We start from the raw sequence: 11,416 nt of genomic DNA, 5'->3' as shown, positions 1-11,416 counted from the left end.
TACAGTATGGAAACAGGCCCTTCAGCCCAACTCTCCCACACTGGCCAACAATGCCCCAGCGACACTATCCCACATGCCTGCGCTTGGTCCATATCCATCCAAACCTGTCCTATCCATGTACCTGTCTAACTGTTTATTATACAATGGGATAGTCCCAGTCTCAACTACCTCCTCTGGCAGCTCGTTCCGTACACCCACCACCCTTGATGTGAAAAAGTTACCCCTCGGATTCCTATTAAATCTTTTCCCCTTCACCTTGAACCTATTTCCTCTGGTCCTTGATTCCCCTACTCTGGGCAAAAGACTGTGCATCCACCCGATCTATTCCTCATGATTTTGTATACCTCTGTCAGATCTCCCCTCATCCTCCTGCGCTCCATGGAATACAAACCCAGCCTACTCAACCTCTCCCTATAGCTCACACCCTCTAGTCCTGGCAACATCCTCGTAACCTTTTTCTGAACCCTTTCAAGCTTGACAATATATTTTTACTCCAATCCCTTTGCACTAAAATGAACATTTGCTCGCTCAGTAGGTTGCTCTACATTCATGTTTACTCCCTGTGTGTCATAAACCAGCACGCAAATAACGTTTTTATGCAAGTGAAGCAATATTAACGTATATTAACATTTAACTTAACATACATGGTGTCAGCTACAATTGTTCTGACTTCCACCACCCATCTGTCCAATCTCACTCAATGCTTTAAAGCCTTTCCACTCTTTAATGCCACCACCAGGGCAGGCACAGATCACGCTGATACCTTGTAACTTTGCTTTGATGAAATGTATTTGATCTTACACCTCTGTTTTCCTCTCTGCGCGCACTGAAACTGCACATTCAGGTGAATATCATCACTCCCTAGTCCCCAATATCTACCTCGGCTCCCATTGCTTGGCATTCACCCAAGTAGCCAATGTTGGGCTGGGCATAAAGTTTGGGGAGTCTTACTTCGTGCCCTGCCATGCATAAGGTGCAGACCATAACCTTTGGTGCAGACTTCTTATGCCCTCCGCCGGGGCATGTGCGGGCGGGCGCGCGCTCCACTCCCCAGGGCACGTCCGGGCGCGCGTATATGGGCGCGGCCCTGGCTGGGAGCAGCAGGAAGGGAAAGTGAAAGCGCCGAGCAGCAAGATGAGGGTTGGTGCCGTCAGTCTGGCCGTCGTCCTTACCTGTCTCAGCCTGTCCCGCCCAGGCGCTGCAGACCCCCGGACTTGGAAAGGTAAAGGGATGCTGGTTGACCGAGGGTGGTCAGCTGCAGCGAGTGGGGGCAATGCCTGGAGAGCCGCTGGTCCAGAGACTGGGTGTGACTTTCCCGCCGGTTATCTACCTGCCCTGCTGTTGCTTTGGTTTGGATCGATCGGGTGACGTGGGGAGGGGGGACGTGCTGAATGTGCAACAGCCTGTCATCCATAATATTGACATCGCCCAAGCTTGCATCCGACCACACATCACCTGCAAACTAGGATGCATCACCCATGGTCAGTCATGACCGGGCGGGGGGGGGGGGGGGGGGGGGGGGGCTGCTATACACCTGCCCCCATCCGACGCCTGCCGTCCTCTGCCCTTCTGGGAGCATGGTCCCGGGAACACATGCCGGACCGCCTCTTCTCCACCCTGACCCACAAGAACACGTCCCGGCTGCACCCTGTCACACCCAACCCTGGCACCCTTCTCCCCATCACACATCCTCAACCCCCATGCCCCTTCCCCATCCACTGGCCAGCCCATAGTCACCAGAAACTCCGGCTGCATTTCCCTGCAACTTCGCCTGTTGCGCTCCCAGTCTGCTGCTCCGTAAAGATAGAGTGAGATATCTTCCCCTCCGCTTCCCTAGTATCTGCTTTGTCCCCTGCATAAAGACAACTTCCCTTGTACCAATGCTATATAAACTGTCTGAACAGTATCTTCGGAATAAAATAGCATCTACAGTTCCTTCCTACACAAATGGAAACCGGTGTCTGCCGTTCGGACCTATTCTGCTCCTCTTTTTAATAAGATCGATCTTTTACCTTAACATCATTTCACTGTGCGTGGTATTTCCGATACAGTCTCACCAGCATTTTATAAAATTGTAATAAGATAGAAAATGCTGAAAACATCCGACAGGCCAGATTGATGGAAAGAGAAACGAAGTTAACGTTTCAGATCAGAGACGTTATGAGAATAAAGTATTTTTAAGTTACAGAATTATTTGTGGAAAGGATGGATAGGACAAATAGAATATTTGTGGCGGAGTGAAGCTACGATGACCCAATCAAGTTTAAATTCTGAATTCGGGCAAGGCCAACTTTGATGGGAGGAACTTGCTAAAGTTAATTTTCTCTACCTTCCCACAGTGTCCTCAAATATATCTTACAACCAAAGGAATGTCGGTGAATGGGATGCTTTGGTGGTGACAATAGTTCAGGGCATGCATGTTCCTGTTAGAGTGAAGGGCAAGGCAGGTGGGTGGAAGCAAACTTGGATAAATAAGAGAAATTGAGGATCTGGAAAAACAAGGAGGCATGGGGCAGGTGTAGACAGCTAGGATCAAGTGTATCCTTGGATTACTTTTGGGAACTGTGGAGTATATTTAAGAAGGACGCAGGAGGGCAAAAATGAGACGAGATAGCTCTGGAAGATAATAGTAATGCAAATCCAAAGGGATTTTATGTACATTGAGGAAAAGAGGGTAACTAGAGAGAGAACTAGGGCCCCTCAGAAACTAAAGCAGTCATCAGTGTTTTGGTTGCAGGAGATGGACCAGATCCTCAATGAGTATTTCTCTGTTTTTAACATGGAGAAAGACATGAAGACTGGAGAACATGGAACATTTAATGGAGATATCAGAGGACAGTCTGTACTGCGGTCAAGGAGATGCCGGATGTCCCAAGGCATGTGAATCTAGATAAATCCTCTGAGCCTGATAAGATATATTTGAGGACACTGGGAAGGTAGAGAAAAAATTGCAAGCCGCCTGGCTCAGACATATGAATCATGACACGGGTGAGGTGCCAGAAGGTTGGAGAGTGGCTAATGTTGTGCCTCCATTTAAGAAAGGCTGCAAGGAAAAAGATGGGAACTATAGACCAGTGATTAGGGATAGCCAGCATGGTTTTGTACGTGGGTGATTTAGTCCCATGAATCTGAGGGTTTTTTAAGAAATAACCAAGAAGGATGATAAGGGCAAAGTTGTAGACGTTTATATGCATTTGACAAGGTCGAGAGTGAAGATGGTTAGCGATAATTACAGCACGATCTTGGATCAGTTGGGCAAGAGGGCTGAGGAATGGTTAATTGAGTTTCATGCAGATAAGTACGCTGCATTTTGAGGTGTGAAACCCAGACAAAAAGCCAATGCGTCTTTGGGATGTGGGAGGAAACCCACACGCTTGCATGGGAGATTGTGCAAATTCAACACAGCCAGTGCCCGAGAACAGGGTCAAACACAGATCTCTGGCGTGTGAGGCAACAAGTCCACCAGCTGTGCCACTATATTTTATTTTCCAACACACAAAGAATTATACGTTGATAACTTTGGTTACTAAAAAAAAAAGAAACTATCCATTTTCAGTCTTAAATCTCTTAAGTGACGCTATGTCCCCCTTTACAGCTACTGTATGTTTTAATTCAGTTCAAGACAATGGAGCAGTACATTGGCCATAAAGTTGCTGCCTAAAATTGCCAGAGACCCGGAATTGATCCTGAATATGCATGTATGGGGTTTTGTTTTCTCGTTTATAACATTGTTTACAGAGTACTATGTTTATATATTCTGTTGTGCTGCTGCAAGTAATGATTTCATTGTTCTAACTGGGACGGGAGAGAATAAAACACTCTTGACTCTTAACTTACGTCGCTAATGTGTGGGACAGAACTAGTGTATGGGTGATCGGTGGTCGGCGTGCACTCGGTGGGCCGAAGGGCCACGCTGTATCTTTAAATTAAACTAAAAACACTGAAACCAGATGAAATCTAAAGAAGAGTCTCCACCCGAAAAGTCACCCAATTTCTTCTATCCAGAGATGCTAGCTGCTCCATGGAGTTCCCCGCACAATTAAAGCATGGAATAGTCTTCACCCTACCAAAGGTACCCAACCAGACGCAACAAAATTTAAGGTAGCTCTTTTTTTCCCAAGAACCCTTTTTTGCTTAAGTCCAAGTCAAGGGTCAAGAGGGTTTTATTGTCATGTGTCCCAGATAGGACAATGAAATTCTTGCTTGATACCATATATAACAATTACAGCACGGAAACAGGCCATCTCGGCCCTTCTAGTCCGTGCCGAACACTTATTCTCACCTAGTCCCATCTATCTGCACTCAGACCATAACCCTCCATTCCTTTCCCATCCATATACCTATCCAATTTATTTTTAAATGATAAAATCGAACCTGCCTCCACCACTTCCACTGGAAGCTCATTCCACACAGCTACCACTCTCTGAGTAAAGAGGTTCCCCCTCATGTTACCCCTAAACTTCTGTCCCTTAATTCTCAAGTCATGTCCCCTTGTTTGAATCTTCCCTACTCTCAATGGGAAAAGCTTATCCACGTCAACTGTCTATCCCTCTCATCATTTTAAAGACCTCTATCAAGTCCCCCCTTAACCTTCTGCGCTCCAAAGAATAAAGACCTAACTTGTTCAACCTTTCTCTGTAACTTAGTTGCTGAAACTCAGGCTACATTCTAGTAAATCTCCTCTGTACTCTCTCTATTTTGTTGACATCTTTCCTATAATTTGGCGACCAAAATTGTACACTATACTCCAGAATTGGCCTCACCAATGCCTTGTACAATTTTAACATTTCATCCCAACTTCTATACTCAATGCTCTGATTTATAAAGGCCAGCACACCAAAAGCTTTCTTTACCACCCTATCTACATGAGATTCCAACTTCAGGGAACTATGCACAGTTATTCCTAAATCCCTCTGTTCAACTGCATTCCTCAATTCGCTACCATTTACCATGTACGTCCTATTTTGATTTGTCCTGCCAAGATGTAGCACCTCACACTTATCAGCATTAAACTCCATCTGCCATCGTTCAGCCCACTCTTCCAAATGACGTAAATCTCTCTGTAGACTTTGAAAATCTACTTCATTATCCACAACACCACCTATCTTAGTATCATCTGCATACTTACTAATCCAATTTACCACACCATCATCCAGATCATTGATGTATATGACAAACAACAGTGGACCCAACACAGATCCCTGGGGAAACCCACTAGTCACCAGCCTCCAATCTGACAAACAGCCATCCACCATTACTCTGGCATCTCCCATTCAGCCACTGTTGAATCCATCTTGCTACTCCACCATTAATACCCAACAATTGAACCTTCTTAACCAACCTTCCATGTGGAACCTTGTCAAAGGCTTTACTGAAGTCCATGTAGACAACATCCACCGCTTTACCCTCATCAATTTCCCTCGTAACCTCTTCAAAAAATTCAAGAAGATTAGTCAAACATGACCTTCCAGGCACAAATCCATGTTGACTGTTCCTAATCAGACCCTGTTTATCCAGATGCTTATATATATTATCTCTAAGTATCCTTTCCATTAATTTGCCCACCACTGACGTCAAACGAACAGGTCTATAATTGCTAGGTTTACTCTTAGAACAACAGATGCAGCACAACAGAATATGTAAACATAATACAGAACAGGATATAAAAGTTCAGTGTGTCTATATACCATAGATCATACAATAAATAAACAGATAAAATGCAATAGGCTGGTATTTTTCAGAGTTTGGAGTTTGGTTGTGGTGGGTCCACTCCAGTTTAAATTCCATTTGGAATATTTTTGGAGGACCAAGAAACCAAGAAGCAAGGGTTACTCCAGGGAGTTACTCCAGCTCCAGGGAGTAATTCTGCGTTGGTTTTCAGCGGTCGCGGTGAGGCGGCGACCGGACAGCAATGGCGGCCAGATCTCCCACAATGCAATGGGAGGGAGAAAGTGGCCGACGCCGACCAGTTGCCGTGGCAGTGCGCATTTGCAGGGCGGCACATGCGCACAACCACGGCCGATGATGTGCTGGCCGTGGCAGTGCGCATGTATAAGGCGGCCTGCCGAGCCGAGACCCGGGAGCCGAGAGCCGAGACCCAGACACGAATGGCGGGCGGAGATAGAGAGTGACAGAGAGAGAGAGATAAAGAGGGGGCCCACATAGGTGTCCCGGGTGCTTGCCAAGCCGGGCAAAATGGCATGGCTTTCAGGTTGCCCGGTGGGACTGTAGGTTGCCATTGGCACCCGGGCAATCGTTAATTTCGAGCCCTGTTAAAGGGTTTACATGGCACAGGGACTTTTGCCCCCTCCATTTGACATGCATGATTAAATTTACACAGAATATGTAACATGTCAATCCTTCCTTAACAATGATGATTGGTGTGGTTGTGCCAGGAGCCTGAGGGGTCCGGCTGGTCGAGTGAGTCTCCATTCTCCAAATCCTTCCTTGCTGTCGTCATTACATTGCAGTGCGTCTCCTTCACATCGGTGATGGATTCTCTTGAGGCCGTCACGTCGACATACTCTATTTTCCGCAGATCCAATGGTTACCAGTTTCCAAGGTAAACGAGCAATAGCGGTGTGTCCATGGTAACTCAACTTGTCCGTCCTGGGAAGAGATTTCTTAAAGGAAAAAAGGTTAGCCTGTCAGGTTTTTCGGCACAATACTGACAATCTTACAGTGGTGAAGGTGGATCCACGCATCTCTCCCTTCCACCTTAGCTGCAGTAGGGGTTGTGAGGAGGACCTGGTAGGGTTCTTCCCACCGAGCACAATTCTTGATCATTACATAAGCACCAGGTTCAATTATAGACTGAGTGGTTAGAGGTGGGAGTTCCTCGTACCCTGCTCGTAACCTGGAATGTAGGTCTCTCAATGCCTTGGTTAACGATAAAATATAGTTAGTAATTTCTGTTGTCATGTGGTGAAAGTGAACGGCCTTTGCGGTATTCTGATTCCATGGGGTTCCGAGTGAGCGGTCATATATAATCTCTGCTGGGCTCAATCGTGCCTTCCCTGCTGGGGTGGTGCGCATCTGAAACAGTGCCACAGGGAGTAGTTTAAGCCAGCTAGTCCCTGTTTCAGTCTGTAATTTGGCAAGTTTGCTTTTCAATGTTTGATTGGCCCGTTCAACGAGTCCAGCAGCCCGTGGTCAATGGGCACAATGTAATTACTGTTGGATGCCCATCTGGGCGCAAAATTCTTTGTTCACCTTTCCCACAAAATGAGGGCCATTGTCCAAACTCAGCCATGTTGGGATCCCATACCTGGGTATAATTTCTTTCATAAGTACTTTAACAACTGTAGAGGCTTTGTTATCCGTGGTGGGGTAAACCTCAATCCATTTACTAAAGGCATCAACAATAACCAATACATATTTATAACACTGACATCTTTCCTACTCAATGTAGTCCATTTGGAGGGTCTCAAAGGGACCTATGGGTAAGGGGGTTCTCCCATTTTCGCAAGTTATACCCTTCCCGGGTTTATGTTCCTGACAGATCAGACAACGACTACTAATCCCCTGAGCCAGAGTCTGCAACTTTGGATGCCACAATGTAGCTAGAAGCGTATCACCAGTTGCTCGAGCACCACCATGAGTTGCAAAGTGTATATATTCAATAACCCACATCACGAGTTCATCTGACATACATGTTTGCCCTGCCGGGGTAACCCATACTCCCGACAAAGTCAACTGTAAATCCGAGCTGCTTCCACATTTCTATGTCTCGGTCAGGAGCGGCCTCCTGTAATCTAACGACGCCTTGGATGGTTGGCATTGGCTATCCCGAGGGAGACTTGCCTTTGTCTATGCTTTTCGTCTGCCTTATCATTTTAGGTACAACCACCCTGCGCCCCTGGGACACTTCCTTAGCTTCTTGGTCGGCACGGTGATTTCCGACATCTACTGTGGTTTGGCCCGAAGTATGGGCAGTACATTTTATAACGGAAATTAGTTTTGGCAACATTTTGGCAACAGGTCTGATACCAATTTCTGGTGGGATATCTGTGTTCCCGCTGAAGTCAAGAATCCCCTATTTTTCCACAACTGACCGAAGTTATGGACGACTCCGAGAGCATATCTAGAGTCAGTGTAAATGTTTATTCCTAGTCCTTTCCTAGGGTGCAGGCTCTTATTGGGGAAAACAGTTCCGCCTGTTGGGCAGAGAATGGTGTTTCCAAGCCGCCGCGATGCTTGGTATTGCCTGCTTCTTCAGCGGGTACTGTCGTATAGAGGGCAGTGTTACATATTTCTGGAGAGCTACTTGGATGGGAGGTAATCTGAACGCATCCTACCTGAGTAGAGTCATCTGCCCAAACCGGTGGGTTCACGTACTTCACTCAAGATGATAGCGTAATTGTGTAGCAACCGTCTACGGTGACTGATAGAATTGGACGGTACAATCGTTGGGTAATTCTTGCTCTTGGCCCGTGTTCGGGTTTGCCAGCCCAATTGCTTGCTGAACCATGGGTCCTTTCTTTGTTACGTGTGGGGCGACCCCAGAGGCCAGTTTCCACAATTCCGGGGGTACGTTAGCATACTCTGCTGTTCCCTGTGGTCCAGTCACTAGGATTTACATCCCGCCTTGTTCCGTCACATGGTCTGTAAAAGGTTTCCAACTCCATGTTTCTGCCACTTCAGTGGTATGCTGGGGTAATATGGAGCGGGGGCTCATTTTCCAGGTCCAGTGACCACCATTGGGGTATCACTGACAAATAACACTGTCTTTTAGGGGCCCATGGGATCACAGTTATCCCAGTGTCTCCACATTCAATCTTCAATTGAAATGCACATAACAAATCTTGGGCCAACAGATTACAGTCTAGGCCCGTGGTGATTATAAACTGATGCTGTACCGTCTCCAGTGATAGAAATGGGGGGATAAGCAGAGGTACGGCGTTCCCATAGTTTTCAATTTCCAGCTCTGGTTTAATGAGTACTGCAGAAAGATTCTCACTTTATTCAACTCAGACGAAAATGATTTGTTAACGGCCACTGTTAGCACATTAACAGCCAGTAGTTAACAGTAGTTATACAACGTGTCATCAATACATCGATCCACATTCCTCAGTAAATGTAATTGTGTTTTAACACCGCGTTCCTTTGAATAACATTCAAGGGAGAATTTGTTAAACTCACTGTCAGGGCTACCGGATCGCGAGCACGGGCTCAGGTAAAGTCACGTTATTTTACTATTCCACGTTATTTTATTTGCCTCCGTGCCTCCCTGTGCCTCCCTGTGCCTCCGTTCCTCTCTCTCTCTCTCTCTGTCTCCGTGCCTCTCTCTCTCTCTCTGCCTCCATGTGTCTCTCTCTCTGCTCCCGTGCCCCTCTCTCTCTCTCTCTCTCTCTGCTTCCGTGCCTCTCTCTCTGCCTCCGTGCCTCTCTCTCTCTGCCTCCGTGCCCCCCTCTCTCTCTCTCTGCCTCCGTGCCTCTCTCTCTGCCTCCGAGCCTCTCTCTCTCTCTCTCTCTGCCTCCGTGCCCCTCTCTCTCTCTGCCTCCGTGCCTCTCTCTGCCTCCGTGCCTCTCTCTCTGCCTCCGTGCCTCTCTCTCTGCCTCCGTGCCTCTCTCTGCTCTCGAAAACTCGATGATGTATTTTGGGAGGTATTTTGGAGAAAGGAGATGCATAAAATGTGCACATTAAAAAAATCAGGGTTCAGATATACAAACCTGCAAAAGCAAATGATATGCTACATTTTCAAATGGGAAATAATGCTAATAGAAAACATATAAATCATTGGTTGTGCCATAGTTAGAATATTGTGTTCAATATTTCTTGAACGATATGTCCTTCAGCTAACAAAAATAATGAATAATTAGTCTGAGTTAGTCAATTAGTTAATGGTGCAGTAACACTCGGCTAGCAGTCACCATTGAATGGTATTCGATATGCTAGTTAAGAGGGAGAAGGATGAGTCAGAAAACAAGGCTCTAAATTTAAGTAAACTTTGGGAAAGAGAGGCAGAAGAGTAGACTATGCAGAGCATTGACAAACAATGTGAAATGTTCCAAGATCTTCTTGGTAATAGACCTGTACATTTTGAATTCAATTCAGATTATTTGTCATTCAAAGATGACTGAAAAGAAATAAATGTTATCCCTAACAACTAAGTTCAGGTAGACAGTAACATGGATAAGGGAGAGCCAGTGGATGTAGTGTACCTGGACTTTCAGAAAGCCTTTGATAAGGTCCCACACAGGAGATTTGTGGGCAAAATCAGAGCACATGGTATTGGGGGTAGGGTATTGACATGGATAGAAAATTGGTTGGCAGACAGGAAACAAAGAGTAGGAATTAACGGTTCCCTTTCAGAATGGCAGGTAGTGAGTGACTAGTGGGATGCCTCAAGGCTCTGTGCTGGGACCACAGCTATTCTCAATATATATTAATGATTTAGATGGAGGAATTAAAAGTAACATTAGCAAATTTGCAGATGACAAAGCTGGATGGCAGTGTGAACTGTGAAGAGGAAGCTATGAGGATGCAGGGTGACTTGGACAGGTTAAGTGGGAAGATGCATGGTAGATGCAGTATAATGTGGATAAATGTGAGGTTATCCACTTTAATGGCAAGAACAAGAGGCAGATTATCATCTGAATGGCAGGTAGACACAAAATGCTGGGGTAACTCAGCGGGTCAGTCAGCATCTCTGGAGCAAAGGAATGGGTGACGTTTTGGGTCGAGACCTTCTGTATGGGGTCAAATTAGGAAAAGGGGAAGTGCAACAAGACCTGGGTGTACTTATACATCAGTTACTGAAAGTAAGCATGCAAGAAACAGCAGGCAGTGAAGAAAACTAATGGCATGTTGGCCTTCAAAATGATAGGATTTTAGTATAGGAGCAAAGAGGTCCTTCTGCAGTTGTACAGGGCCCTGGTGAGACCACAACTGGAGTATTGTGTGCAGTTTTGGTCTCCTAATTTGAGGAAGGACATTCTTGCTATTGAGTGAGTGCAGCATAGGTTCACGAGGTTAATTCCCGGGCTGGCAGAAATGTCATATGATGAAAGAATGGAATGACTGGGCTTGTATCCACTGAAATTTAGAAGGATGAGAGGGAATCTTATAGAAATATAAAATTATTAAGGGATTGGACATGCTAGATGCAGGAAACATGATCCTGATGTTGGAGGAGTCCAGAACCAAGGGCCACAGTTTAAGAATATGGGGTAGGCCATTTAGAACTGAGATGAGGAAAAACCTTTTCATCCAGAGTGTTGTGAATTTGTAGAATTATCTGCCTCAGAAGGCAGTGGAGGCCGACTCATTGGATGCATTCAAAAGAGAGTTAAATTGAGCTCTTAGGGCTAGTGGAATCAAGGGATATGGGGAGAAGGCAGGAATGGGGTGCTGATCGTGGATGATCAGCTATGATCACATTGAATGGCTCAAAGGGCCGAATTGACATATTTTC

General features: G+C 46.0%; 1 protein-coding gene across 1 annotated transcript in view; it reads left to right on the top strand.

Moving 5' to 3' along the window:
• The first annotated feature begins 1,085 nt into the window (after positions 1–1,085).
• LOC116966412 (pituitary tumor-transforming gene 1 protein-interacting protein-like) overlaps positions 1,086–11,416 on the top strand; it is an 89,137-nt gene continuing 78,806 nt past the window's right edge. Inside the window, exon 1 of the mRNA XM_033012639.1 lies at positions 1,086–1,222. Within this exon, the coding sequence (XP_032868530.1) occupies positions 1,135–1,222 (88 nt within the window). The 5' untranslated portion in view covers positions 1,086–1,134. The remainder of the gene's footprint in view (positions 1,223–11,416) is intronic.

This window comes from Amblyraja radiata, chromosome 2 (assembly GCF_010909765.2).
Source record: "Amblyraja radiata isolate CabotCenter1 chromosome 2, sAmbRad1.1.pri, whole genome shotgun sequence".
Classification (NCBI taxonomy): Eukaryota; Metazoa; Chordata; class Chondrichthyes; order Rajiformes; family Rajidae; genus Amblyraja; species Amblyraja radiata.
The sequence above is the reverse complement of the archived record's forward strand: the minus strand, read 5'-3'. Positions and strand labels throughout refer to the sequence as shown.